Raw genomic sequence first — 26,403 nt, forward strand, 5'->3', positions numbered from 1 at the left:
TTGGCTGTGGTAGGTGAGGGGCAGGCGAGCTTGGGAAGAGAGGGGGTTAAGTATAAGGGGCTGGTGCTCACTTGCATTACCTTGCCCAGAGACACTGCATGCACCAGCTTCCTTGCCTATGTGGCCTGCCGATGGCAGAACCCTCAGCTTCCAGTGCTGAAAAGAGGGTGACGCTTATGCATGCCATGGCTTGTGCATCAGAAAGGAGGATTCTCAGGGGAAGATTCCCAGCCAGACCCAGGTTCTTTCTGGGGGTGGGGGTGAAAACTGTCTCTCTTTGTACTTTGGGAGTGGGGGGGAGGTTGCCATGGCAACATAGCATGGAACACCCACCTCCCCAACATCCAGCCCCAGAGGACCTAGGAGTTGGGGGGGGGATAATGGATTGACACCCCCGATGCCCCCACCACCTGGCACTGCCAGCCGGAGATGGCAGCATCAAATCCTAGAGAGAATGGTCCCTTTGTTTGTAGGCTCACGGTGTTGGGGGAGCAGGCCTGGGCACACAGAAGGGCCTTTCCCAGGCCCCGTTCCAGTTTGCGTGACTCCCACTGGCCTCTGGAGACTACTTGTGGCCATCCACTGGCCTCTGTGTCCTGGCAGATGGTTGCCCCCTTGCCTTTTCTCCCATGGGCTTGCCAGCTACTGCTAGGTATGCCCTGTCCCTGAGGCCTTCCCTCCAAACCACTTCAGACAGAGGTAGCAGTCTGTTCCACCTTTTCCTGGCTTTCTTGAACACCTCACATGCCCAGTCATGCATCCTGTGGAACAGGGGCAACCTGCAAACTCCCCCAACCAGCAACAGCCCCGCTCCACCCAACCGAGGCAGAAAGACTCCTAAAGGAGGTATCAGACAGATAGAAAGGGCCAGGCTGAAATTCAGGAGCCTGGATCTTGGCATTTCTGCTAACCAGCTGGGCAACCTGATCACACCTCTTCTACTCCCATGGGATCTGTGAAATGAGGAATATAGGAATGATGATATCTAAGGCTCATTTCAGCTCTACCAGATCTATGCCCTCCGTATCTTACATGACCTAGGTTAAATCATTCTTGAAATATAACTTTCATTCTTCCTACTACTGGAGCAGCCCTTCTCATTCAGACTTCCAAACATGAAGACAAACCCAATTGCCCAGAGACAGAATGCCAACTTCCCTCAGCCTTTGCCTCTCCCTGAGACTCCACGGCTGACTGCAAACAAATCCCACAGATTCAAAAATTTAGAGTCTTTGATAGCTGACTGTACAGACAGGAGGGTCCCTCCTAACCCTCTCAAAGGGGGTCAGCACAGCCATCTCACTCACCGCCCGGGAGCTGTCCGTGGTGCTGGATGTGGCTCTGTCGTCCACAAGGAGGAAGGAGGGTGGGAGGGTGTTGGAGCACCCACCCGCCCCAGGTGAGAAGCTAAAGGGAAGAGAAGAAGCAAAAACATTTGGAAACAGTAAGAAAAGGGAAAGAAAGATGATACCTGAAGAAAGTTTCTCCTCTCTGAAGACCTCCAAATCGTCAATATTACTTTGAGGAAGGAAAAGCACAAAAGTCATCGAATCTCTGATAAGTTAGCGTGTTCTTCCTCTAGATCCTATTTGGGCATCCACAGGGAGGTGGAATCATAGTCCCTTCCTTTGGGGAAGAGCTCAGATTGAGGTGGGAGATAAAGTACAGATCTCTAAATTCCGTTCTAAATTCTAAGGCTCCTACAAGGAATTTAGAAATAATAATTAAAAAGATATACAACCTGTCTGATAGTATTATAGATATCAGGAGTTTGGGAGGAAAGGCGGGGAAAGGCCGGGGCGTGTTTGTGTGTGCACAGTCTGTTCCACCTACACAGGCATGTGGGTACATGCATACGTGTGTGTGTGTGTTTCCCAGGTGGAGAGGTGAGTCTGCATCAGTGGTTCATAACTTCAGGTGCACATTAAATAATAATGATGCCTAGGCATCATTTCCTCATACTCTGATTTCATGGGTCTAGGGCTGGGCCCAAACATCAACATTTTTAAAAAAGCTCCCCAGGTGAATCAGTGCATAACCAAGTTGAGAATCACTGATCTAGAAGAAAGCAGGTCAGAAAAGGTGCAGGGATGAAGTATGATTAGCTGGAGGAAGAGGCAAAGCAAAGATCCTTAAAGAAGAAGGGAATGAATAGGGAGGAGAAAGACAAGCATGTAACTCCTCTCTCCTGGGAGCTCCTGGATGGCCCCTAGGCCTGGCCTGGAGATGAGACTGGCTCAGGTGTTGGCTTGTCTCCTCTGTGCTGTAGAAGCTCAAACCCACCCTAAGGCAATGAGACAAACTGTCTCCCTACTGCAGTCCCTTGTGCAGCAAATGGGTGCAATGACCCTAAGGGGGTGCTGCTGCTCCCCTTTACCCAGAGGGTCCCCAGGGAGGCGGCTGTGGAAGGTAAACAGCAACAATGGTCCCTTTCAGTGTCCAGACTCCAACCCTTCAGCCCAATTAGCAGACACAGCAAACAGCAATTCAGCAGCCTTCAGCCGCTGTCATAACAAACTCAGAGCTGCCTTAATGGGGGGATTAGGGCAGGAGGAGGAGGGGGTGTCACTTCGGCCCTGGGAGAGCCTGGGTGGCAAGGAGGGGGTTCCCCTTTTCTCCTTATCTATCCTATCTAAATACGCACCCACCCACCCTTCCTTCCATAACTCTGCTCCTCATTCTCCTCAAAGCCCCAAGAATGCTTTTATAGTTTTGTCTGCTCCTTCCCTCCAGTGATTTGAAGGAAGGTGAAAAAATAAATAACCAGATTCCAACTTTCAAACCTTGAACATGCAGACCTCAAGAAGGACTTTCAGACATAGGGGCCTGTGTGTCTCTGGTGGGTTACCAACCTCAGGAATCGTATTGGGGACTGGGGGGATGTTGGTTTGTGAGGTGAAGGCAGAGAAGACATCCCTTCTTAAAGTCACTCAATTATGAAGACAAGTCTGCATGCTGATAGGCAGGTTTATAGGATTTGTTAATTATAGCCACTACCTAACTTGTCCTTTAATTTAATAAACTGTGTTTTTAGTTACTTAGAATCCAGGAGCTTAATGGCATAAACTTGAAATTATCATTTACACATGCTGTATTTATCTATGTAAGTCAGTTTACCCATCCTAAGTGCTCTTACCAATAAGTCTTAATATCCATTAAGGAGAAAGAAAACAATGGCCATTCTGCCACGTGGACTGCAACCTCTTCCCTTTATCAGACTTCCCAAGGGCTGTGCTTCCTCTCCCAAGTCTTCAGATACTTCCTACCTAGGTCCCCGGGAGTCTCACCTTGACTCCCAAAGCTGGAAAAGGAGGAAGTTCCTCAAGTTAAATGTCATGAGATCCTCAGTCAGGAACACGCCCGAGAGCTTCCCTTTTTACATTCTGAAACCAATCATATGCTATCAGTCTTTCCAAACTGTAGCCTTTAATCTTTCTGCAATCTAAGAATTACCCTTTAGCCATGAGTGTCATAACAGTATACGATCTTTTATATAGAATTCTTCATTTTCTGCACACAATAATCCTAAGGGTTTCTTATTCTCATTATACAAATATCAGAATTGAGGCTCAGAGATTAGCGTGCTTGATAAATGAAAACACCCAAACATGAACCTTGGTTTGGTCAGATTTGCTGTTTCTATTTCTGTCTCTCCCACGGTTTGCTGACTAGGATGATTCCTGTGACTGTAAGAACTTATCAACAAAACACTTTCCATGCCTGGAATTGGGCGGGAGGAGAATTTGTCCCAGAGTGAGGGTGTGGCTGATAATGCAACACTTGGGTCAAATATTTGAGAGAAAATTGCCTTTGGCTTCCTGGACCTAGAATTCAATAGGAGGGTATTAAAATGAGGGACTGAGGAGAGAAATGAATAAAGAAGTCAGCTTAGAATTTGGTTTCCAGTAAAAATAGTAATGTAGCAGTATCTAAAGAATAGAACTGAAAATTCTTAGACACAGGCAGAGGTGTGATTATACAAGAGAGGAAATTTCCTAACTGGTAACTCTGGTTAGGGCTTTCTGAGCCCCTTTTAACATGGCTTCCCTGCACTCCCGTCCCACAGTTCCCCTGTGGGGTTCAGTTGGAGGAGATGCGAGCTGGTACAGAGCGGGTGGGGAGAACTCAGCAGTGTCACTGTGATGTCTGCATTTGGTAACCTCCTTCCAAATCCAAGAGTGTCTGTTCCTCCAGGTGTCCCTAATGTCACGACCGAGCTTCCCACCCACCATGGAGGCACACACATCCGACCTCACACCAGGTCACACACCACTCAGTTTCTCACCCTCATAAAGCAGACACACACAGCTCACAAACACAGTCACCCATCACTCTCCTGACAACCCCACCCACACACCCACACGCACACACCATATGTTCACATAAGGCAGACACAAACCCTCACCCCCACATCCCTCCTGGGCTCTATTCCTCCTTTCCACTGAGGTGCTGGTTTTGTAGGGCATCAGTTCTCAGCCCCCCAGTTCCCTCTATTCTCCTTTGGATATCCTGAGGTAGCTCAAATGCGCTACCTCAGGAGACAACAATAATGATGTAAGCCCACCGTGGTTACTGATACAGGTTCTAAGTCTCATGTGAATGAGCCTCAGTGGATCCCAAATTCACATTTCCAACAAGCTACATGAAAGGTTTTTGTTGTTGTTGTTGTTTGTTTGTTTGTTTTTAAAAGAATCCTATCTTTCTTGGTGCTGCTTCTCTCATCCCAGCTCCCAGCCCCTGCTCACAGGCAGGGCTTTTCTCTTGGTGCGCCTTCCCCCTCCTGTGCCGCATGTCCTCCAATCTTAGCTCAACCCCGTCTTACCCTCCCTGCCCAATCTCTCTCCAGTTGTTCCCACAGGCAAGTGCAGTAGAAAAAGCACTGGGTTGGGTTAGGCCAGGCACAGTGGCTCACGCCTGTAAACCCAGCATTTTGGGAGGCCAAGGCGGGCAGATCAAGAGATCAAGATCATACTGGCCAACATGGTGAAACTCCGTCTCTACTAAAAAAAAATACATACAAATTAGCTGGGCATGGTGGTGCGTGCCTGTAGTCACAGCTACTGGGGAGGCTGAGGTAGGAGAATTGTTTGAACCCAGGAGGGGGAGGTTGCAGTGAGCTGAGATCACATCACTGCACTCCAGCGTGGTGACAGAGTGAAACTCCATCTCAAAAAAAAAAAAAAAAAAAAAAGAAAGTAAGAAAAAGCGTTGGGGCACTGGGTTGGAAACCACTGAGTAACATTAGCAACTCATTTGAGTCCGTGGTTTCTCATTGGTAAAATGGGGTTAATAACAACTATCTCACAATGTTGAAAGAGCAAAGAAAGGGATGCAGGCCTAGTGCCCAGGAAGTAGTGTTAGGAATGATTAGTCCTCGCCTAAAACCTGCTCCCTTTCTCCCTAATCCAGTCTCCACCTGCCCCTCCCCCAGAAAACCCAAATCCAAATGGCTGAGAAAGTAAGAAGCTACTAATCTCGCCTTCCTCTAAATCGCTAAAGGAAGAAGACATATGTATTCTAGGCTCCCTGAAGCACAATTTTTTTGAGTTTGGATTCTCTGATATTTCTCCCACATAATATATAATTGAATCATTATCTTCTAGCTATAAAATCAGGTCCTGGGAGGAAATGTTAAATTTACACAGGAAACTGGAGTCAGTCAAGGTCATTTTGTCCAGTTCTTCCACCCCCTTATTACTCCTTCCTGCCCCGTGTGGTGGAAAGCCAGGTGCAGGCGTATGGGATGTGGAGCTGCAGTAAATGCAGAGGGGGCTACTTCTAGCTTTGGCTACGTTGACTTCTATTCCACAAAGTGACTCTAGACTATACTCCTTTCAACTGCACCTAAACACTCTTTCGCTTAAAATATTTAGGTCAAGCCAGATAAATAGATTCTTTTAGAAAAGTCCCTGATTAATCTAATTCTTTGCTTTCTCTGGGCAGCATAGATACTAAGCTACACATTCCTTTGTGTTTGAGATCCTCAGAGCTTCTCGAGGCCATTTGTTCTTGGAGATGATTTCCAAGAGTGAAGATGGGGTGGAAAGGTTAGGTGTCCTAAAAAGCCCCAACTCAGCCCCTCTGGTCAGTAATGACAGAGCAGCATAAGGATCTTTCAAAGAGATTAGCCTCAGGTCCTGGGGCGGAAGGAGGAAGGCGAATGCGAATGGAACCGAGATTGCTCTGCACTCCACTGCCTCAGAACCCAGACTGGGAAAAAGGTTCTTCTGCCACCCTGCTTACATTTTTGAGCAATCCTCCCACCCCCAGCACCTTCAGTTCTATCTCCACCTATTTTCACATAGACACCCCCATCTTCCAACCAAGCTGGATAGCCCTACATGGCTTTAAGGAGCCGACTTAAGCAAAGACCAGTGTTCTCAGGTGACTTCCTCCAAACTCCCCCACCCAGCCATAGCTGTGGACAGCCTGTGGGAAACTGTTCATCAGCTCCCGCTGGAGGGAGAGGCCTGAGCCGGGAGCCGAAATAACTCTGCAGCTAGATTTCAACTGATTCTCCCTTGGATCAGTTTCCCAATCAGTGACCCAGACTGCCAGAAAAGGCCCCATCCTGAGCGGGGACCACCAGAGGGCACCACAATGAGGCTTCCTTGCTCCCCTCCAACTCTGCTGGGGGAAAAACATGGCACCTGGCTAAAGTGAAATGGGACTGTGACTCCTACCTGTGCCGACTGGGGTGCTGGGGGGTGAAATGTCGCCCGAACCAGTGAAGTCTCTGTCCTCCTCTTGTGTCCTCTGGTGCTGGTCAGTCCTCGCGGTTCTAGCCCCTCGCTCAAGCCTCCCCCTCCGGCCCTTGAGACCGGCTTTCTCCGGGCCCCTCTGCGCAGTGTATGGGGTTATTTTTACTTTCGGTTATCTAGCTTTATGAAGACTCCACACCACTCATACAGCTAGATAACCAAAGATAACAACCAACCCCGCCTCCTGGCTGCTGTCGCCGCCTCTTCCACGCAGCCTCCCGGCCGCCGCCGCCGCCGCCAGCACCTCCTTAGCTTCCCGGTCGCCCGCCAGCGGGAGTAGGAGGGAAGGGACACGAGTGGAGTTGGAGGGGAGAGTGAAGAGTGAAATGAAGTCCGAGACAAAACAACAACAAAAACCTCAGACACCGGGATACAGACACGACAGAGACCGAAAAAGGCGTGGAAAGGACGCAATGACCGGTGGCGTCGAAGTCCGGGAGTTGACCCCGACCCAGACCCAAAAAGCTTCTGGTACCCCATTTCCCGCTCTCTCATTCGGGCCAGGAGCAAGAGTTCCGCTGGTCCCAGGTGGAAGGGACGCGCGGGCTTTTCGTGCCACCCGGGAAGACCGCAGGGACCCAGGCAGAGGCCTCCCCAGCCTCTCCGTTTCTCCACTGCCCTCCTCCGGAAGATCGAGGGCGCATCCGACAGCCAGAGCCCTGCCTTTGGCGGAGCCCGAGCCTGGCGCGGGATGGAAATGGGGAGCCGCGGCTCCGGCCCGGCCACGTCGCCAACTCAGAAGGGCGGTGGAAGCGAAGCGGAGCCCGTGTCGGGGAAAGAGCTGGATCCAAAAGGCCGACGAAAAGGGGAAATGGGCAGCCAAACCCAGGAGGTAAAAACCCCGGAGATGCCCTAACAGGAAGCAGGGAAATCCCGGCGACCCAAAGAGAGGGGAAAGGCTGTGGGGGGAGGGTGGGGGCGACCCAGAGACTCCCAAGCAAGTCTCTCGAGGAGAGAAGGAAACGGCAGAGACCCCACCCGGGAAGAGATCCGGGAGAGTACCCAGGAGAAGGGCGGAGGAGAGGAAAGCAGAGGGCGACCGGGCAGGTGACCAGAGTCCCAGGCCCTGCAGAGCCCCAGAGAAACGGCTTTGTGCAAAGAGGACCAGAGATCACCCAGGGTTGTGAAAATGGCCGGGGGTTCGAGGCGAGCGGTACCCTAGGGGTGGGTAGGGGGTGCGATCAGCAAAGGGAAACCGCAGCCCCGAAGAGGGTGGGGGCTCGGCCGGCCCCTCGTGGCGGACGCGCAGGCACGCCGGATTCCGAGGCGCTCTCCCACCTCGTGCCCCATGCTAGCCAGGCCACTTACATCGAGCCCAGGGTGCCCATCCGTGCTCTCCCGCGCGGTCCTCCCTGCCAGTTCCCGCCCCTGGAGCGCCAGGGCCCTGAGTCCCAGATGTCGGGGCTCAGCGGACGCCGGACAGAGGAGCCCGCCGTGCTCTTAGCCTCCGTTGAGCCTAGGCGAGCAGGGTGGAGCGAGTCTCACCTCCTCGCTCCCTCCTCTGCCTCTGCCGCGGCTCTGGCCCGGGCGCGCTCCGGCTCCGGACTTTTCATTCATCCTTTCACACTCCCTCCCCAGGCCATCCTCTGATTGGCTCTACCGCGTCTGACGTCACCGGCTCGTTCCCCACCGGCCCCGCCCCTCCCCCTTCCCCGGCCGGCCGGGGAGCGCAATTGGGGCGCCCTTCCCCCCCGGAGAATGGGGATGGGGGGACTACTACGTCTCTGTGCTGATTCTCAGCCTCCTCTGCCTCACTCACCCCGAGACCCGCCTGCCACCTCCAATCCATTGCCATTTGTGGTTTTGATCTCCAACCTCACTCATTTTGTAGGTTCTACATATTCCATTTTGGCCCTAGGTATGCTGCACCAACACCAGGGCACAAAGATAGAAAAGAGGCCGGGTGAAACCCCCTCAGAAAGAACCAGATGACTGCAGACTCTACTCCTACCTGCCTCCTGCCATCAGAATATTCTTTGTGCTTCTTGGGTTCTGATCCTTAGCAGACTGTGATCTTAACCTTTTAGAATGGGCAGGAACCTGTCTTGCTGGTTTTCAACCCAAAACAATGAGGGAAAGATTCTGAAGTTTAGGATTCCTACAGGGAGATGCGGGTGTTGAGCGGTGCTGAGCCCCCTTTTCTGCCTTGCAGAAACTGGAATATCTCTTGAATGTGTTCGCAGCACCAAAGTTCCAGGTAGGGAAGGCTGGGGTGAGGATTCCAGCTGGCATCAGCCAGGGCAAGACCCACAGATTTTCATCCAGCCATGGAGGCCCTTGTTAGCGCCTTCTTACCCTTCCCCAGCATGGTGAGACTCTGACCTCTAGCCCATGGTCCAGCTCCAGGTGTGTCTGGAGAGCTGGGGTTATGGGAGGAGGATCGCCCTCCAGCAAGGTTCCGTCTGAGACTTTGCCGACCTGGCTCCTTATCTGGCACAGCGCGACATTCCTGGCTCAGCCTCTCTGCGCTGGGAATCAGGGCTGAATAATGCCTGGTCTCAACCTTGAGAGGTATATACTAGGCGGCAGGCAGGATCCAAATCCCGCTGTCCAGTAGAGCTGGAAGAACGAGCTGTGGGCCCCTACCTGAGGTCTGCCAGGGAGCAGCTCGAATTCCTGGTCCCAAGCCACCCTTCTACCCACTCTACTCTCCACTGCCTTACTAAAAAAAAACTATGACTCAGATACCTGGAGCCTGTCAGCCAGATTAACCTGGGCCAGCTCCTATAACCATTGGTCCCTGAACACTAGGCCACCAGGGGCATGCACCAGGGGATGACCAGTTTTGTCATCAGTCCCCATCGGATTGTTTTATCTGCCTGTCTGCACAGCCCAGGACAAAGCCAAGCCTGAAAGCTGTTCTTGGTTAGATGCAAGCCTGTGGGCAGTGGGTTTAATTCAGTGCATCCCCCAAAGATTGGAGAATGTCTGAATAATCGCTTCCACTGATGTTGGCAACATGACTGCTGGGTGGGAGGCAGTTTGGAATAAGATAAAGCCTGGGAGCCGGGTGTTTCCCTACCAGGATGATAATATGGGGCAGAAGAAAACAATCTAATTTCCCAGGTCTCAGGGCACTCGCAGGGCTGGGCTTGGCATAGCTTTTTCCTTCTGTCAGTTGCCACAGGGTCTCAAGGCCCTTACCCAAGGGAAAGGCTTTCTAGATGCTTCCACAAAGTCAATTTTTTCACCCTCCAGTACAGGGAACACACCAGCCAATGATGAGGAGAGAAGGAAAGAGACAGAGATAGTGTCCACTCCCTGTTTTCTTTCCTCCTGCCCCCTCCCAGGTGCTCTTACAGCTTAGAATGAAGCACTTGGGGAGCACAGCATTGGGGTCCCTGTCTCTGCAGTAGAGTTATGAAAAAACCCAGAATCCCTCTCAAATATTCTCACAGATAGACCTACCTCCTGGTATGCTGCTAAAGGCATTCCCTAAATGCATACCCCATCTGGCCTGGAAAATCTATAGGCTTTCCAGCCGTTCCCCTCCGTGACTATAAATCCCCTCAAAGATTTCTCATGAAACCACGCCATACCCATTTCTAGGATCCCCAATACCCTCCAGACATTCCAGCAATTCTAGCTAGGGCCTATGCTTCTCCAAACATACTACCAACTCCCCCTACAAATATCTCCCCATTTGCCCTCCCACGAGATCCCTTAAAAGCACCTTAAGCAAACCTTCCTCCCTATCTACCCTCCCCTCACCAGCACCTGGGAGGCTGGGGCCATTGAGGAAGAGTGAGATGTTCTGCTATAGCTAAAACTCTCCCCTTTCTCCTCTGTTACTAATTTCCAACCAAGTCCTCTGCCCTCTGTGGGGCCCAGGCTTATCAGCACAACCGCTTATCCTGGCCTGGGCTGACCAAACAGTGCCGCAAGAGGCAACTGGAATCAGCATGAACCTCCTTTCTCTTTCAGCCACTGCTGTATTTTTATTTTTATTGGAGTGGGGAGATAACAGAAAGGTTTTTTTGTTTTGCTTTTGTTTTTGTTTTTGTTTTGTCATCAGAGGCTCCCCCTCTCCACCTCTATTGGTCAAATTCAGACCCAGCTGGACTTCCTAAAAAACCAAGGTCAAGATGGAAATGGGTATGTTTAGATGTCTTCTGAAAATATATCTAAGTTTCTCCAAGTAGCTTGATAAAGAGCAAGATCCCTCTGCCTCTTAATGAGGCTTTGGGTTCTACATAGGTAGTTCAGCCTAAACAGAGTGTCCAAATACAAGGAGGAGAGACCCCCAACAAAGGAAAATGGAGATTAGTCTACATTGTCCTGGCACTACCCACATAAAATCCCCACTTCTGTCAAGGTTGCTGATGAAGTAATTTTTTGTTTGGTTTTGTCTGGGTGTGGTTGACAACCCAGTCTCCCACCACCCCTGCTCAACGATAAAGGTGAGTAGGGCATCTGTCTTTATTCCAATGGAGAAAGAGCTATCAGTCATGAAAGAAGCAGAAAGCTCCCCACCATCATGTTAACTGGGATTGGTTTGTATACCATTGTTCCAGTTTCAAAAAAGAAACTACCTGGATGGTGGCAAATGAGACAGCCTCTCCAGAGAAGGGGCAATTTCACACATATTCTTGTCTATGGTAACTAACACTACGCCTAAAGCATAGTGGGTGCCTAGTAATTGATCAATTAATAGAGATCTGTGTACCGTGAGTGTGTCTGCAAGTCTGCATTTGCCATCAGGTAGATTGAGGGCATTACGGACGGCGAGTGAGGGTCTTGGTAAGTTGTGTTCTGTGGGATCTGTGGGGGAGGGGGAGGGGAGAGTTATGTCTATTGTGTTGTGTGTTCGTGACTATCTGATAGCTCCTTTGACCAGAGGAGACCCTTCTACTAATTAGATACAGCAGGCCTATAACAGTATAACAGCTGGAGTAAAATGGGTGCATTAGGTGCCCTTTGGGCTTGGCCCACCAGCTTCAGCATCCCTGAGAAGGTCTCAGTTGGAGTAGAGTCCTCTGATTCCAGCAGACCGCAGTCAGCTGAAGTGTTCTGTAGAGCGGTGGACTGCAGACCCCACCCTGAGTCTTCCAGGGAATTTCTAGGGGGCTGTGGGGAGAGCACATCGATGCCCTGGTGCTGATGTGAGACTGTAAGTGTCTTGATTAGCCTAGGAGCCCGCATTTTTTGCCAGTGCCCATCCCCACCCCCATCCCTTATAGCCCTGATGCCCACCTATTGTCTGTGTGCCTGAAGAGGCCCAAGTAGAGAAAAACATGGCCAGAATTACGCTCTCTGGATGCAGCTCTTGGATGGATCTTTATAATTCAGGTTCCAGAATACATTTTGGCAGTCAAGCACTTTCTTGAAATAGTCAGGTAATTAAATAAAAAGCATATATTTTTTTTCTTTGTTTCAGTTACCAGGTTAATTTGCCTTGAAGACACAGATGAAAGCTGCATTTGGGAGAGGGCGGATTCAGATATTTATTTGTCTTATAAGTGCATCATTATGAACAATATCATACATTTTTTTGCTATAGAAATCTGCATTGTCTATGGGATAGTGACAAAAACAAGAATTAGCAGTAAAAAATGCTGAGTCTGTGTGAAATATATATATATATATAAAATATCTATTCATGTGGGCAGAAAAGGTAGGAGGTATGGAGAAATAATCTGGAGGATATCGTCCCTAAGGATGTCACACTTCTCCCCACGAGAGTGGTATTTTCCTCCTATTGAGGGGCCAGCTTGAGAATTCCTTGGGCCTGTGTAAGCACTGCCTTCCTTGCCTACTCCCAGTTCTATTCTTGAGCCCACACATTGCTCACTTGCCTGAGAACCTTATGTGTCCGGTGGGGGGTGAGAACAAGGTGGCAGAGATGGTAGAGGGTTGGTTGGTTCATCCAGACTGAGTCCTTTCTGCAAGACCCTCAACCATCGGCAAATGGCCTCCTTAAGGGGCATAAGCGTGAGTGTGCAAGGGTGCTATGCATCACACGCACGCGCGTGCACACGCACATGTACACATACACACATGCACACGCACACGCACACACATGCACGCGCGCGTGCACACGCACACACATACACATACATGCGCGCCCGCGCACACACGCACACATACTCAAACTTATCAACTCAGACCAATGCAACAACAAATCCACAGATATTCCCAGCAGTACCACCTCCCAATGCTTGCAGCTGTATATCCTGGCATACATACCCACTCACAGTTATTTAAGCTCCTTGGGTCCCCATTCACCATAACCCACACTCCTCTTCTTTCTCACCTCTGTTACCCAGGTACAAGTATCTCTGTTCCCTTCTCCAACCAATCATCTCCCCCAAGGTCAATTGGCCTCCAACTCTGCCCTCAAGAGCCTACGGGAGAAGGGGAAAGAGTTCCCTGTATCCCCAATGCCTTTCCTCTTTGTCACAGAACTGGAAGCAGGGTGACCTATCATTGACTATGTAGGTCTTTCTACAATTGGAATAGACCAAAATTAGGGGCTGAAAGCTGGAAGAGACAGGGAGTGGGGTAGAGGGGTACAGAGAACAGGAGAAAACATAGGTGACACAGGGCCCGTTTTTCTTTTCCTCCCCCACCCACTCCACCATCAGAAACAATAAATAAGAAAATAAATACCCCAAAAGCCATAAGTGGCCACCTACGATGACACCAGAAAACAAATGAGGCTGCTGCTTCTTGGATATCCAGCTCCTGTCAAGGAGGAGAATGCAAAGGTTAAAGTCCTTTGAGAAGTCCAGCCTTCCTTCCCTGACAACCCCCAACCTTCCTATCACTCTCTCAGCCACTCCTTTTCTCCTAGTCCTGCATCTTCAGGACCTGCAAAGTCTACGTTCCCCTCTTCAATCGCCAGGCTTGAGGCTGCACAGGGGGATAATGAGAAAAGCCTAGACATGCGGGCAGGGCCTCCGGCCTGGGCCAGTCAGCTCCATCTTGCCTGGGCAACTCTAACCCAGCCTTATCCTCACAACCTCTCCCATCTCCATCCAAAACCTATGGGCCCAGGAGTTTGGCCCTGTTCAAACAGCCTGTGGAGATCTTGGACTTAAATCTAAGGAAGTAATCTCCTGCCCAGTGGACATTATCTCCTTGCAGATTCCTGCTGCCTGGGGTCTATGGGAGAGCATGCTTAGGATAGAATGAAGGAACTAGGGTTAGAGATATATTTTTGTCTGTCTAGATCTAACGCAGTGTAAACTGTAAAATGTTATACACATTTACGATATTCTCAATCATGTTATCTCTCTAGCTTTCTCCACTCATCTCTGTTGCGACTTATCTACCTATCACCTATCCATGTATATCTCTCAGGATCCTGTAGTGATCAATTTTCTCCCTCTCTTTTTCATACACACAAAAGGTGTGAAGACAAAGCATTTATTTTTCATTAGTGTTGGATAGGAACCCAGTCTCAGTACTTTATAGTTTTATCTTTCCAGAATTTGGCTATCAGGTTAAATTATGATTTGGGGGAGAGGCATGTATACTGCAGGTGACCTAGCTCCTAAAATACTGTGATGAGTGTTTTTACACGTATATGTGTGTGTGTTTGTGTGTGGGTTGGGTATGCTGGTGACTTCTTCCATCTCAAACTCAATTCCACAACTAATTTTTTTTAAGTCAGGAAGATAACCTACCTAAATGTAGGAAATCAGAAAAAAGGGGGGCTGGGGAGCAAGGACAAGCCTTACATCCAAGCCTGATTTCTAGGAGGGGTGCTTTGAATGCCCCCTCCCCACTTCTAACACTCACAAATACTCACTTGACTCCCAGCCTCAGCTCTGCCAGCCCATCCATTTCATAAAGGGATGTCTCAGTCTGAAATTATCTTCATACTAAAGAAGGGGCTACCCCCACCCCACACCAATTTGCTGACACGCTAGAAAACAGACATAAGGATGGCTCTTCCCTCCACCCTAATCAATGAGAGTTCTGGGGTCCCTGGGGCAGTTATCCCCCTCATCACTGATCTCTGCCCTGCCACCCCCCAACAAAGCATACACAATGCCTAGGGGAACATGGTGATGAAGAACACAGCCCAGCAGGCATGGAACATGTGTGTGTACGTATGATGGCTGGCAGCCTTAGCCTCTCCCAGCAATCTGGCCTCTGGGGTTCCAAGAATAGTCTGCTCCGCTCCAGCCTCCACTACCCCACAATGGCCCCAATCTTGTCTCCCAGAAAGCACAGTGTGAGTGGGGGACTAGGGGCAGGAAAAGTGCCTTCTTTCTATATCTCCTGGCCTTCCGTAGGAAACACACACACACACACACACACACACACACACACACCCTCCATTAGATGGGTGTGAAGAGGGTTGGGGTAGGGTTCTCTCCCCTTCTAGAACCTAAGCATTTTCTCCGACACCTCACTTGCCTTTAGGTTCCACTCAGCCCCTTTCCCACCTGCCAGCTCATACCATAGAAAAGGGGGGGGAAGGGGGATTAAATTAATCTAAATCCTATAAAATGTTTTTGGATTGTTCCCAATTATGGTCTCCACCTTTCTTTCATGGGGGGACATCTGGCTCCTTTCCCCCCATGCCCAAGTCCCTCAGACTTTGTCCTCTCCTAAAAGCTGAAGTCTCTAGGTCAGAAAGGAATAAGAGCCAGATCGAGGAAACAAGGTCAGGAGTCCAAATACAGAACCATTTTTCCCCTTCCTTCCCATCTCCACTACAGTTTCCTTCCTGCCTCTCCTCTGGTGCAAGCATTAAGATGTTGGCCATGTCTGGTGGAGAGAAGGGAGGGGCAGATTAATAGGATCAGTAGCACCGTGACCCTAAAGCCCCCCTACAATCCCATTGACAAACTTAGTGAGCTGTCTCCAGCCGGCATGGGCTGGGGGAAGGAGGGGAACCAGGAGCCACTCTGGGGCGGGTGGGCAGAGCCACTGCCTTGGGCTCAGCGATAGGTGCCCAGGAGGCTGGAGGTGAGAGCCCTGCTGCCAGCTCCACCTCTACACACATACCTCATCCATTTTGGGGACCCCCTAAATCTTTTATCAGCCTTTTCTTTCTGTGATGATTTTGCACCAGCCTCCATTAGCCAGTAGGTAAAGTAGGAAGGTTAGGGCGTCCTGACTGATTTTAGGGGATCTCTTCCCACACCCAGCCTAGATGTCTGAGGGGGCTGGGATCCTCCCTGGACCCGAATGGGCACTTACCAGGCTTCTGTGAGGAGGAGAGACTGTTCGGGTGGCCCCTGCGGCTGGACTGCCTCTCTCCCCCCAGCTCCTAGCCTCTTGTGGAGTGGAGGATGCAGCTCCGATGACGTAGCATCTGTCTATCCATTCAGGAATTTCGCTTGCCTCTCTCTTTCTTTCTCTTGCTGCTCTCCCTGGAAAGGCAGCAAAAAGGGGGTGCTGCCCCTCTCTGGAGACACTACCACCACCACCACCAAAATAACAGCCCACTCTGACGAAACCCCTCCTTCTTCCTTCCAATGCCTGTGTGGGCAGGGGTCTTTGTCACCTCCACTCTGCTTGCCACCTCCCCTACTGCCTTTTCTAACCTGAGGCAGGAAGAAGGGGCTAAGGGAAGCTATTGTTCCTCCAGGCCACCCTCATCCCCAAGGGAGGCAAGAGAAAGGGTGTGACAGAAAGACTTGGTCCCTAGTCTCTGAGTTTTAATTCGCTTAGGAACTTGAGAGAATGATTAAGTGGTGTGTGGAGGGTAAGGCGAGGAGCTGATGAGGAGTCATGGCAAGGTGACACAGTTTGCCATTTGAAGGCTCAGGGCATTTCAGGCCCCCCTTCCCAGGCCTCCCCTCAACTCCTTTCGTGGTCAGCTTAACTAATCACAAATCCAGATCTTACTCGTGAAGGAGACAGTGACAGTCGGAAGATGAAGGCTGGGAGCTGGAGGGGGGCGCATCTTGCAGGGAGATGAAGGCCAGCACTTGGAAGTCTAGACAAGAGAAGAGAAGGGGCGGGACCACAGAGTCAAAGTGGGAGATAAATTATCTTTTTCTTAGAGGAGGGAGAGGAATTTGGGGGTTGGTTTCCAGGGCTGGGGTCCCGATATTTGGTGGAAGCTGGGGCCCAGAATGGTACAATGGTCGGGTCTCTTTTCTCTCTCTAACCCCCACCCTCAGCCCCTCCCTTTTTCTCCCTCCCACTCTTCCTGGTCTGCATGGGAACTCGGTCTGAGCTCGACGTGACAGACAGCAGGCCTGCATGCTAATGAAGTTTGTCTCAAGTTCATTGTCAAAGCCCCCCCTTCCCCACGGCCCCCTCCCCTCCTCTCTCATACACAAATCTCCCTCCAACTTTTGTCCCACAGACCTGGAGGCCACTTGAGTCTCTGCTGGCTCCCCTCTCTCACCCTCCCCCACTGCTTTCAGTCTCCCCTCTCCTCACCACCTCCCTCAACTGGGGGCGGGAGGCTCTCTTCTCTCCCTGGTGCCTTCCCAGCCACCTTCTGGCCTGGCGATCCCTCAGCTCTGAATGAGGGATTCTGAGGGCTAAGGTCAGAGTCTATAGACTGGGTCCTTCTTTCTCCATCTTAAAGTAGGGAGACTTTAGAGGGGTGAGAAAAGGCAAGAGACTCTCCCCACTCACTGTTCTCTGCCCCCCAATTCTCAGCCCTGTCCTGGCCCAGTCCCCCCATTCCAGCCCCACTTCCCCTCCCCCATTCCTCCCATTATGATTATTTTGCTCTCCCCTTGATTACATCTGCTTCACTAGCTCAGAAATAAAGATCCTTTGAGACTAATTTTGCACCCCCCTGCAACTCCCCACCCCTTCCCTCCCCCTTCTCTCTAGACCAGGGCTCCCGTTAGCTCCTTTCTCACCGGCTGGAAGACATTGAGTTCCTTGTCTAGGGAGCTGGGGGGTTGATGGGAGGGGGTGCCAGTGGAATGGGGGGGGTCTCTCCAACTCTGGGACGTGTCCAGCAATCCAAACCTGTCCTTCTTTTGTTCCTACAAATCTCTTCATACTGTCACCACCCTCTGGAGTCTGCCTTTCTCCCAGTAACTAGGGGATAAGGGAGGAAGGGGAGGAGGATCCTGAACTCACCCCACCCCTCAATTCCAGGGAAAGGAGGGAGGGGGAGAAAAGGGAGAAAAAAATTTAAATCCACCCCCCCTCATTAGCCAGAAAGGAAGCGAAGGGGATAATTATAATTAAAAGCAGACAGCTGTGGATTGCATCTTTTATGTTCCTCCAAGCTTCCTCCCCACTTCTGCCACCATCACCCAAAAATTTGCACAACCCCCTGTGTATCTTCCCCCTGGTTTCCTTCGAGTGGTGAGTGTGCCAGGAGACTAAGGCATGAGGGGCATGTTTGGGGAAGAGGACTCCACTTCCTCTCCCGTAGGCAGCGCCTTCTGAAACATCTCAGTAGGCCTAAGAGATGGGGGCTTCCTGTTCCTACCCACCAGCCTGTACCCCAAGGTGTAGGATTGTAAGAGGTGGGGGAATCCAGGTGATAATAACAAATTCAATAATTTGGGGAAGTCTGATTTTCCTAAAAATAGCCATAATATTCAAAATGAAATTAATACTAAGAATTAAGTAAAACCTAGAATGTTTTCTCATTCAGGCATGTCTTCCCTCCTCTGGAGTAGCTTCAAAACACAAGAGGGGTAGCTGAACGTCTGAAGAGCTGGAATCTGTAAGGAAGTGTGTTCTAACAAAGAGAGGCTCATAGGTTTAGAGTGTACATAAAATGCACACATATACATACATATACTCCATGATTTTGGGGGTGGTGTTGCTAGGCCTAGCTCTGCTATCCTATGTATTTATAGAACTTGATCATAGGCCAGAACAGCAGGGTAATTATAGCATTATTAGCATATATGCAAATCAGGTAACCTATATACGCTGAATGGAGGCAGATTATTATTTATTTCTTTCCCCCTTTCTCCTTCCCTGGTATCAGCTCTGGCTCCTCAGAGCTGCACACCAGCAATTATCTGACATTATAAGAGGGGGTTGTAGCCCTGGAGGAGGGGGCTGAGGGGAGTAGGACAGAAAAAAACCTAGGGGCGGGAGGGTTTTATCTCATTTTACTCAATGTTATTCTGGGAAGAGTGGGGAGGAGCTCAGTGAGAAGCCTTTGAATTCACAAAGGCTAATTCCAGCGGGGGCGGGGGGCAGGAGGGAAGAGACAGAGACCTGAAAACAGAGACAGATGAAGCCAGAAAAGCTTCGAAGCAATGACAGAGACAAGAGGGACAGAACTGCAGCTCACAGAGAGTGGGGGAGCCAGAGATAGAGTCACAAACTCACATAGAGCAAGGCACAGAGAATTCAGATCTGGCAAGAAAACAAGGAACTGTTTATTTGGAGTTGGAAGGGATGAGCTCTCCAGGTTTATTCGGCAGGGGGCCAGGATGGGGCCACCCCATGATGGTTTAGAGGCTGAGTCTGAGTCTTAATCCAGAGCCCATTCCATATTATGAATCCATTCTCCTTTTTCCACCACCTAGTCAATGGCCATGGGACCCCAAGCAGTGGCTTTTGGTGTGCTCATGCATTCATTCCAACCAACACACGACGAGCAGAAACCACATGGACATGGTCCAATTCTGGACCCTCCTTTCTTCCACCAGGATTGAGCCGCAAGCCCCTCTTCCTTCCAGGTTAAGCTACCTTCGGTAGGTTCACTCTTAGGCTCCGCAGTCGGATCTCCACAGGGTGCCTCGGTATCTAAGGAGTTGCAGCACTGCCTCCCTTTTCGTACTCCATCCCTCTCTTACTCAGACGTTATTTATACCAGATCCGTGGCTGAGAAGCTGGGACCTTCACAGTTTTTCCTCTATATTGTCCCAGGGACTTGCCTCCACCGAGTTGGGTACCTTTGCCTCTGCCTTGCTGGGTGGGATTCTGCTGGCCCTTAGCACCAATGAGGCACTGGGGTTCCAGCACTCCACCATATCCTTCTGTCACTCCACTCCCCAGGTGGATTAATGGTGTATGTCTGTTTGACCGACCCCAAAACTAGATAGATGCTGGAGATACCAGCATCTCCATCAAGTTTCAAATGTCTCTCTCCACATCCCTGCTTGCAATGTGGCTATCTAGCTACCTCTATTTCAAAAAAGCCTTTGCCCATCTGAGCCAAACTTCAAATAAGGCAATATTGGGGAGAGGTAAGATTATTGAAACTGTGGCAGTGTCCAGGGACCCTGAGTGGCATAAGGAAGAAGGGTCCCAGAAAGAAATAAAGAGATAGACACCCAAAGAGGCAGTGGTCAAAAGACTAAAAAGAAACAAGCTTCAAGGCTATACTTGGATTTTTATGCACAAATGGAAATTTGCTGTCATGTATATCTATATAGACCAGCAAGATGGATGGACTTTATCACTAATGACCTCTGCATCTATGACATGCTTTTGTATTTATATTTGCTCCTAGGTCTGACTGCTTCTTGTTCTTTCTGGCCATGTTGTACAGAATAGTAAAAGAGCTGAAAAGTTAGGGAGAGAAAGACAAATTGAGCACAGAAAGAAACTGACAGGGGCAGAGACTTAGAGACGGAGACCTGTAAGAGTGAAAGAAAGGTGCTGAGAGGCACCAGAAACCTGGTCAAGGATAGGGCAGACGCAGAGACTGACAGCCAGCCCCAGGGGCCAAGCTTTCTATTCTCCATCCCATGTTAGAGACCTGGTATATATGGCCCTCCCTCCTGCCTGCTTCTCCTCCAGGCTCCACCAAGAAATTGGCAAATATATTTTCTACTTCACCAGGCACATTTCTCTGCAAGTGTCATGGTATAATACTCCGGAGTCATTTGGACAATGGATGGGCTTCTCCCTGGGCTGCCCCATACAGACCTGTCTCCACTCATTCTGGCCTTCTAGGATGAGGCTCACCCAGCATTTCTCTTTTTACCTATGTACTTTCCTTCTTCTGCAGCTCTCCTGTACAAAAATTAAGCTCCAATCCTACGGAACTCTGTGTGTGCACAAAAATGTCTCTTATCCTTATATTTTCTCCTACAAAATTTATCTCCCTGACAATCCAGTTGGCCATCTGTGGCCACACATTGTCTGCCTCTTGCCGGGCTTGGTTGTCAGGATCTATCTGTGTGTACCATGAACAGGTTTGTGTTTTTACCCAGCATAGTCTGTGCATACAGACACCTGCCTGCAGACAGGCTCCATCCTCCGCCATGCAGGCCTGGCCACCACTTTTACTGCTTCTGTGGCTGAGAGCACCTTCCAGCAATTCTAAGGACACAGCCCAGACAGCCCTTTACCATGGGGTTCCCCTCTAAAGCTACCCAAATCTCCCTTTTCAGTGGCTTGATTACATTTCAGGTACATATAGTTCTCCCACAATCCAGCCTCACCACAATGCTTTCATGGCACCATATGACCCCCTCTGCCCTGGAAAGGAGACCAGACTTCACCACAGACACATAGGCTAGTATTCCAGCTTGATAACGGTACCCATGAGCTGGAAAGAGATTTTCAACTTTACATCTCCTTAGGTGTAGATTGGTATCTATATTTGTACACACGTGACATTTATTCCTAGAACCATATACATCTCTTCTGCTTGTTTTCACATAAATAGCGGTCTCTATGTGGGTACTGGCCAAATCCTAGTACCGTGTATGATGCATGTGGCACTGAACACATACTGGCACATGTATGGCATGTCTGCTTCATACTCTGTACTGTGGTGCCATTTCTTGGTGCAGTACTGGTATCTGCTTCAAATAGGGTTCTCTAGGTCTGATGCTCATTTCTGGGGCTCAGGCTCTTAGATTTTGGCTGCATCCCTCAGCTACACAAGCAGCCAGTGTGGGCGCCCCGGCAACCTCAGTCCAGGTAGAGGTACTGAACTCTGAGTGACCGTGTTTATAGTTGCTAGGCTACTGCTGTGCCCGCTGGTGAGACCAGGCAGGTCCCCTTCCAGCTGCCCGACACTGGCCTAAGAGTCACCTAGATGGATTGAGTTAGGGTTAAAACACCCTGGGGTGGCAGAGTGTTGGCAAGTAGGCTTACGTGTCTGTGTGTGGTGTCTACCTGCAGTGTGCAGTCATGTGTGTGCTGTTCTCGTGTATGTGTCCCGTGATCATGTGTATGTCCACACTCTGTGAGTGTTTTGTATGTGTGTGGTTTGGAGCTGCATGTGTGTGTGTGATATTTCTTATGCGTGTGATTGTCAGTGTGTGCTGGGTGTGCCTGCAACCTTGAGTTGGCGGTGAGGCTCGCGGGTAACTCGGAGGGTGTCTGTGTGGTTCGTGCACGATGGCCTGCAGGCTCCTGAGTCTCAGTGAGCGTGGGCCTGCGGCCTCCGTGTGAACTGCAGGTCTGGGCCCTCTGTGTGCCTCTGGGCCAGGCCAAAACCAGGCTGGAACCTGCCGGCAGGGCCCCCGCGGGCGCCTCTGCCTGCTCTGCGCTCTCGCCCGCGGCAGCGATTCGGCTCCCGCTTTCGACAAAGTCTCAGCTCCGCAGCGGCACGGGGCGCGGACTCGCTGGGCGCGCGGACAGAGCTCCGGGTGGAACCAGAACCCTCGCACCCTCGCCCGGGCACAGCCAGGACCCTCGCGCCCTCGCCCGGGCGGGACCACCGCGGGCACCGCCGACGCCAGCCGCAGGGCCGCGGGCGCGCGGGGAAGAGGAAACGAAAGCGCGGGCTCCGGAGCTGAGGCGAGAAGTGAACAGAAAGCGAAAAGAGAATCCATCGGAAACAGATAAAAAGGAAAAACAAAACCCACTCAAAAAGAAATAAAACGTTTCAACAAAAGGGATAAAGTAACGCTAAATGAAATAAAAAGGAGACATACTAAAGACGTTAAAGGCGTTAAACTAAGTGATAGAAAAGGCGAAGAAACAATAGGGCTAGGAAAGGGCTCCCAGGCGCCCTCAGGGAAGGGGGCCCTAGACGGGGCGACGCGGCGTTTGGGAGCTTCGGGCCGCAGGCGCGGCGGGGCCGGGCGGGTGCGCAGCGCCGGGGCCTCCTCCGCGCGCTGCCTGCCGCCGGCACCCGGCTCGGGCGAAGAGCCGGCTGGACGGTCAGCCAGCCCCACCCACAGAGAGCCGCGGGAGCCCGAGGGCCGGCAGCGGCGGGACTCCTTCGCCTCCACCTCCGCCGCCCGCCGAACCCGGCCCGAGGAAATCCTCCTAGCCGCCGCCTCCCAGCGCCGGGTCTCCCCGAGCGTGTGCTCTCGGCTGCGAGGCCCTGCATGCGCAGTGTCTGGTTCGCGGCGTCAAGCGGTGCCTTGGCCCAGCCTGGGCAGCCGAGAGCGCGGGGACTGCTGAACGCGGCCCGCTCCCCGCCCGCCGTTCGGGACCCCAGCCTGGGGGAAAGCGGACAGCGTCCCTCTCCGCGCAAACTCCACGCGGCAGCCTGGACTGGGATGTGGGGCCAGGGGGCTGAATAATTAACAACCAGGAGAAGCCGGGGCGAGCGGGAAGCCTGGCAAGCCAGGGAGAGGGAAGATGAGACCGAGAGACACAGAGAGACAGGGACAGAGGAAGACAGAGAGGGGGTTAAGAGCGAGGCGGGCGAGAGAGGAAGAAAGGCTGGGGAGAAGGAAAAATGAGATAAATAAAGGAAAAAAGAGAAGCGAAGGGCGGTGGGAGAGGCAGCCGGGCCTCTCTGGGAGCTTAGCCAGAGGCGCCCGTACCCCCTCCCCTGCGCGGCTGCTGGGAGCCGCTCCCCTTCCCTTTTCTTTCCAAGCTGCCGAATTCTGTCCCTAGACGCTACGTTCCCAGTAGAGGGTAGGGCCAGCATCCAAAGATGCCGACCTTGGCCGTGGCTCTCTGGGAAGCAGGCAAAGGGGATGGAGAAACTGTGGGCTATAGAGAAGCTGTGACATTGTAGGGCACAGAAAAAGTGCCTCCGAGAAGGGCCCAGCCAGCAGACTCCCACCCCCCCCCCCCCCCCCCCCACTCCCGGATCCAGGGCCGTTTCTAGGATCACATTAGGGGAGGCTGGCCTGATTCAGAGCTTGCCCATCCTAAAAAAGATAAATAAATTTACCGCTGGCCTCAGTGTGGGAGGAATCAAACAAACTGAACAAATACCTCCCACAGCTTCCCTTCCCACACCCCGCCCTCATCCCCGGACAGGTGGGGAAAGGGCTGCTATGACCAGCTTTGTGGCCTTGGTCAAGTCACTTCCTCCATCCCTTTTTGCCTTTATAAACGGAGAGTCTGGGGCTGGAAGCCATGGAAGTCCCTCCAGTGGAAAGATGGTCAGAGCTGGGAATGAATGGGACGTAAGAGTCACTCCAAATGAGACCAACCTAGATTTGGTGGGTCAGTTAAGCTCATCCCAGAACATTTTGGACCTCGTCAGTAAACATACTGTGTATTAACGCGTGGCTGGGTGTGGGCCAATCTGAAAGAAAGCCATCCGCTAAGAGGGTGGGAGGCGAGGAGTGGGCTGCTTCTGTGAGAGGCCAGGAGAACAGGGAGCAAGAGGGTTTCCCAGGAGGGTCCCTGATATGAGATCAATGACCAGACAGGGTGCTGCGGCAGAAGAGGATGGCATAAAGGCCAGACAGCTTGGTGGAGGGTGCTAGTGCTGGGAAGAGCACAGTTTGAGGCTGGCTGTGTTACTCCAAGCCAAATAAACTCTCCGACCTCCTTCTGAACAGGCAAAATGGAGGAGCGGAAACCAACTTCCCTGGGTTGTGGTAATACGAACTCAATAAATTAATGTACCTGCTTGACTCTTCATGGATAAGAAATGGGTGTGTGTGTGTGTGTGTGTGTGTGTCTGTGTGTGTGTTTCCAGTTCAGGAATGTCATGTTCATATTGTTTTATCTTCTTGTTTGGGGTGGCGCTGAGCAGAGGACCTGTCGGGAATGGCTGTATTTTGCTGCCTGTCACTCTTGCTTTCCAGTTTTAACCAGTCTCTGAATCCCTGTGCCAGACTCAAATTATTGCAGATAATTAAATATACAACATAAAGCGTTGCTCTTTTAAAAAATGACACTGAAATAAAATAAAACATCCCTCAATTCATTGAAATAGCCTGCAATATAACACTGTGGAAGTCAAATTTTTCCTGGAATCTCCACCAGTTACCTGCTGCATCTTTTACAGTTAAAGTTAACATACTCAAAAGGGATGGTATTCCTCTGTGGAATTGAGTAATTTGTACTGCCTTTCTGTCTGTCCACTCCACCCCCACTTTCCTTATTTCTGTACTTTATTTTCAGAGAATTACGGAGATTCTATGTATGGAAAAATGCGTATTTTGACTGTTTTGGTTTTAATAGCCCAAGTTAAACCTATACATTTCATACAATTTCAATAAAATGCCTGTTCAAGGATAGATACGTAACAATGAAGTTTTGGAAGTGAGTTGAATACTGAAAAGAATAAACAAGATGTTGTGCAGCAAAGGAAAAATTTAGACATTTATGAACATGAATAGATGTCACAGTGTAATATTGAGTGAAAAAGTTAGAAGTTAATGAGAGAAGTAGCACTATTCTATTTATACAGATAAAAAAACACATGAAATACACATATAGTATTCGTAGTATGTTTGCATATTTGCGAGAGACAGTCAAAGAAAGAAAATGCGTGTGTGACCGCAGGAAATGAAAGCGTAGGCAAGAGGAAACATAAGTTTCTGTGGTGGAAGATGATAGACTGAAGAAAGGAAAAAGCTGTGAACTAAGAGTCAAAAATAGTCAAGTTTCGGTCCTGGCTCTGTCACTTACTAAACTGGGTGACCTTAGGCATGTCACTGACCTTGTTTTCCAGTCTTTGGAATGCCCTTCTCATTCAGTTGTTACGAGATCCAAATGAAATTCTACACATCAAAGTTTCTTTATAATCTACAAATGCTCTATGAATGCATGATATCATACGTACTGCAAATAACTTATGTGACCCAAACTACATCAATGCGTCCTACCACACTACGCCTCATACTGAATGGGCCTCCCATATGCCCCATCTCTGCGGTTGGGATCTCCAGATGGAGGGGATCTGAGGCCTGGAGGCGCTTGAGCTCTGGGGAACGGAGGTGAGGTGAGAGTATGGAGGGTTGGGCAGCATGGTTCATTATCACCTTATCTCCCTTTTCACATTTTTCAGCCCTCACTCACCAGCAGTTTGCCCCTTCCCCCTACTTGGCGCTTTCTCTGCCTTGCCTTGACATACATGGCCAGTGGAAGAGTCCTCCTGGGCTGTGGGCTGTAGCATTGGAGGACAGTGGGTGGGAAATGGACTGACATTACAGTGGAAGGGATGTTATTGGGATTCTAAAAAGAATTCTGACCTTCCAAGGCAAGAGGCCCAGTAACATTCTCTCCCCAGAGAAGAGTCCCCTAACACCCTGGGAATGCAAAGGGCTGGGGCAGGGGGTGGTAGAGAAGACACCCCAGCACACCCGAAAGAGGGGGAGTGGGAAAGGAGAAAAAAGAGGTTCGAGAGGGCACAGGGAGAATTCTTATTTCTGTGCTCTCTCAAGAGGAGAGGGGCTTGCACTGCGAAGCTAACGAACTTTTTCCCAAATTCTCTGTGCGGAATTTGGCTGCTCCCAGAGGGGGTCCTTTCTAACAAGGTGCCCCCGGGCCCTGCCCCTCCCTCCCCAGGAGCTGAAGCCGCCAAAGGTTCGTGGAATATAATGGATCATTTTCCAATTTACCAGGGTCTTAGAGATTACGCCGCTAATCCCATCAAAGACCATCTGCTTACATTGTCCCTCCTGAGCCAAAATAA

At 50.6% G+C, this 26,403-nt stretch overlaps 1 protein-coding gene across 8 annotated transcripts in view; it reads right to left on the bottom strand.

Annotated features, from left to right (window-relative positions):
* The window catches only part of LOC112606556 (protein CROC-4), a 54,745-nt gene that overhangs the window by 9,682 nt on the left and 18,660 nt on the right, over positions 1–26,403 (bottom strand). Inside the window, exons 1-5 of one of the 8 annotated variants that reach the window (XM_025357175.1) lie at positions 17,658–17,707; positions 16,569–16,659; positions 15,918–16,090; positions 13,371–13,445; positions 13,075–13,241 (exon numbers count right to left, since the gene is read on the bottom strand). In XM_025357175.1, coding sequence (XP_025212960.1) covers positions 13,206–13,241; positions 13,371–13,445; positions 15,918–16,090; positions 16,569–16,659; positions 17,658–17,690 — 408 coding nt within the window. In that variant the 5' untranslated portion in view covers positions 17,691–17,707 and the 3' untranslated portion in view covers positions 13,075–13,205. Of the gene's footprint in view, positions 1–71; positions 157–716; positions 954–1,307; positions 1,408–3,287; positions 4,977–8,069; positions 8,288–13,074; positions 13,242–13,370; positions 13,446–15,917; positions 16,091–16,568; positions 16,660–17,657; positions 17,708–26,403 lie in introns of those variants that run through there. The other 7 variants (XR_003115659.1, XM_025357167.1, XM_025357202.1 and 4 more) reach the window with 7 other exon arrangements.

The sequence above is a fragment of the Theropithecus gelada genome, chromosome 1 (assembly GCF_003255815.1).
Source record: "Theropithecus gelada isolate Dixy chromosome 1, Tgel_1.0, whole genome shotgun sequence".
Classification (NCBI taxonomy): Eukaryota; Metazoa; Chordata; class Mammalia; order Primates; family Cercopithecidae; genus Theropithecus; species Theropithecus gelada.